The sequence below is a fragment of the Olea europaea genome, chromosome 4 (assembly GCF_002742605.1).
Source record: "Olea europaea var. sylvestris chromosome 4, O_europaea_v1, whole genome shotgun sequence".
Lineage (NCBI taxonomy): Eukaryota > Viridiplantae > Streptophyta > Magnoliopsida > Lamiales > Oleaceae > Olea > Olea europaea.
In genome coordinates this window covers 13,393,127-13,396,900 of record NC_036240.1, presented here as the reverse complement: position 1 = coordinate 13,396,900, position 3,774 = coordinate 13,393,127, and the positions used below count along the sequence as shown (strand labels likewise).

Sequence of the window (3,774 nt, the reverse complement as noted above, 5' to 3'; positions counted from 1 at the left end):
AAAAAAAAATGGAGGCAAACAAAAACAGATCGTTTAATGAAAGCATTTGCCAATGAAATTATGATGAGTAATATGAAAATAAATAATAAACAAAGATCACCTGCTAGGCTGTTAGGATTATCACCAGACCACTGAATAATTAAGCAGTCTTTGTTGAAGTGGTACCTGAAAGCAGCTCATAAAAAGGCTAATGAGAAATCAAGCAGTCCGTGGCTGTTCAGGAGGGAGTCAATTTAACACTAATGAAGCAATGAGCTAAAAAAGAAAGAAAACGGATACCTAAAACGCAAGCAATAATAAGTTAATTGAACAACAATTTCAGGAAGTTTCATCATTACCCTTCTCTTCATGGACAATAAATTAGTATACAAAGTAGCTATTCAAATAGGCTAATAAAATAAAGTTACATGTTGAATGAATTAAACATCATTGTCCAGCATTATACACTGAGAGATTATAAATATCAACTGACCTGTCCACAAAATAGGGTGAAATTAAACCAGCTACAGCATGTGCAGGAGCTAACTTGCCAAGTTTTTCCTCTAAGCCAGGTGCAGTGGCCTAGAACAAACGTTAAAATCCAACATATATGTTACCCATGAGTACTGCTAATGATGAAACCCTTGGGTGATCATGAATCTGATAGCTACCAGTCATTAGATTAACTATGAAACTGAAACTGAAGTTGAGCTATCAATCGTCAAACTAGAATTAAATCACATATATCAATTAGACAAAGATTTCTGCTCAGTATTAATAATCAAGAGAGTGCTCTAATTGCAGTTTGCAATGATGCCTAACCTCCAATATTATTTTGGACCAAGATCTATCTTTTATATCCATCAAATTCATCCCTGCGCCATCAGTATGATCTATACAAGCATAGCTCCCCGTAAGAAGGGATGCCATGAAGGAGCTGACAAGGGATATTCTTTCTGTATTCCGATAAACATCTAATTGTTTCTCAAAGATCCTCCGAATTTGTGGACCAGTAAATCTCTCATATGCACGTGAACCAGTAATCTTAGATAATTCCAATGCACCACCAACAGCTTTCTCAATTGCCTTGCATTGTTCCGTGGTGCTGCTGTCCATCCATACAGGAGACTCCTTGGTGGAAAAGGCATCAAAAAGTTGTTCCACCAATGGTTTCATCGGGTCACATGATGACAATATTTTGGAACTCCCATTCTTCCAATACACACTGCCATGTTGTTGTCCACTTCCCGAAACAGCAGCAATCTTTCCAAAATACAATTTCGATTTTTGAAGCCTCTGAAGTATGAGGTCAAGAGCTTCGACCCACATTATAGTGGGCGACACAATTCTCCCGTTAACCAAAGGGTCCCGGTAAACACCATCTTTAGTCTTGTAATGTGACAACTCAGAATCAAAATTAACAATCTCTGCAGCAACAATGTTGAGGTTCGAATCTAATACAGTTGCCTTCAATGACCTAAAGAAGAAAGAATCATAATATTTCTTATATAATTACAGATTCAATTTCAGTACTGAACTCATAACATTTCGAAAAGATCATGGAACACTTAACTGAAGTAACATGGATAAAATCAAATAACAGAAGAATTACATCAGTACATGCTAATTTTGAAATTCTAATTAAAACATGGTATCAAACAAAATTTCCTTACTGGACAACGAAAACAGATATAAAACTAAAAGGAGAAGAAAATTACTGAGTAGAGCTATCAAATCCGAGAAAGTAAGCATCCTTAGGTAGAGAACAATCCTCCATTAGAGCGAGAATTCAATTGATCAGAACCAAAACGGTAAAAGACCAAAATTCGACTAATCAGAACCAATTCAAGAAAATAATATTGGAAAATTTTATAGAGGTAGCTATTATATAGGACAATGAGATATGAATGAAATCAAATTCTTAAATATATAAATTAAATTTCCAATTGGAAAAGATATGGATAAACATTCAAAATCTTTACCAATTTTCCCTACTACACAGTTTGGTTAGAATTCGAAATCTTTATGGTGGTTGTGGTATGAATATGACTGGATGAAACTAATCTTAAATTAATTTAAATAGCTTTTTAGTTTTCAAGTTTAAAACGGATTAAAATAAATGAAAGATATAAATTAAGGGGTAACTCGGACAAAATTTATGGACTTTTTAAATTGATGATTTCTACAAATTTCGGAATTTTTTATAAATTTGTATGAAATTAATGAAAGTCTATCATATACTTCTATAGACTTTTGTTTTAAAATTTTTATAGATTTTTATAGAATTTAAAAGATTTTCATTTCATAAAAGTATTTAAAAGTTATTATTAATTTGAATACTCAAAGATTTATAGAGAAATCTAAAAAGTTTTAATTAAATATAACCTGACTTTTAAAGATTTTTTAGAAGTTTATCAAAGTTTTGATTGAATATAGTAATATTTTTAGAAGGTTTCAAAAAGTACACATTGATCCTTGAACTTTTTAAATCCTAATTAAAAGTCCCAATTTAATATACCCCTTTACTTAAACACAAAATTTCTTTATCCAAGTTATGTGATGGCTACGGAAGACTTTTATTTAGTGATTATATGTAAGAAGAATTAGATTATTGATATTTATACATAACGACATGAAATAGTTTGATATTTATTTATTGATTATAACATTTATATAAATAAACAAAAGTATATATAAATATGAGGAAAATTTTATGTTTTCTATATTTAAGGTTAAATACGATCACCTAGAACAATATGCTATAATACGATATGAGAGTAATACATTTTAACCTACTCTAATATTCTGCCATTGTTTGATCTCCATTTCTTAAAATTCATTTCTTTCCAAAATCATTTTCGACCACATATTTGATCATTTTATCCACTTTCCAACAACATATTTCACCCATTTTTGTCAAAATTTGGTAAAAAATAATAAAACCAAAAGGGGCTGTACATTTTAATAACGCAGCAATTATGGTGGCATAATTTAGCACTAAACTTCCTATCATTTTGCCTTCACTGAGTAAATAATATCTATCGTTTTGACATTTGGATCCTTAGATCGATCATTCTTTATGTAAATCACCACATTCGTCCCGTTCCATCCATTTGCTGCATCAAAATGGTCACAAGAAGACCACTTATGTGACTTACCCGAGGTTAATTTGGTCAAGATATTAATTGACCATCTTTTCTTGAAAATTTGATGTTTGACACGCTGAAGCAATTTTGATACCTGTAGCTTTTGATCTTAAAAAAAATATATAGATAAATAAATAAATAATAATAATAATAATAATAATAATAATAAAATTATTTTCAATGCCAGGGCTGAAATTTTCTTGCAGGAAATTTGGCATGATTTTGGCCCCCTTTTGGGGATTTGGGGCGTCTTCCTGGGTGAGATTTTCATTTGAAGGAAGAAAGAAGTTTTTGGCGAATTTTTTGTAGGAAAGGCCACTTAGATTAGAGATTACTAAAATTTTCCTGTATAGCCCTAATTTTGCCTTTTTTTAGGGTGAATTTTTAAAGTGGAAGATTGAATCTCTATTATTTATTTTCCTTCAGCTTTTAACCTTTGATTTTCAATCCTTTTCTTTGTTTTGTTAATTATCCTTTTAATAGACGAGTTAAGGATTTTTTTTTTTTTGTCAATTTTGTGGGTGAAAACACTCATCATTATGTTGTAAGCCATCATAAAGTTCAAGTTCCAATGTTTAAGATGATTTTTTTTTTTGTCTTTCGTGATACTTGTCATGAAATTTGTTACGTACAAGCATGGGTTTGCATG

General features: G+C 31.0%; 1 protein-coding gene across 1 annotated transcript; it reads right to left on the bottom strand.

The window, feature by feature from the left end:
• Positions 1–5: 5 nt before the first annotated feature.
• LOC111393059 (xylulose kinase-like) lies at positions 6–2,027 on the bottom strand (the record flags this gene model as incomplete). Its single annotated transcript, XM_023018459.1, has 4 exons — positions 1,698–2,027; positions 802–1,456; positions 473–561; positions 6–165 (listed from the first exon to the last, which is right to left on the bottom strand). Coding segments are annotated over exons 1-4 (963 nt in total), but the record flags the coding sequence as incomplete, so codon positions are not given.
• Positions 2,028–3,774: the final 1,747 nt, after the last annotated feature.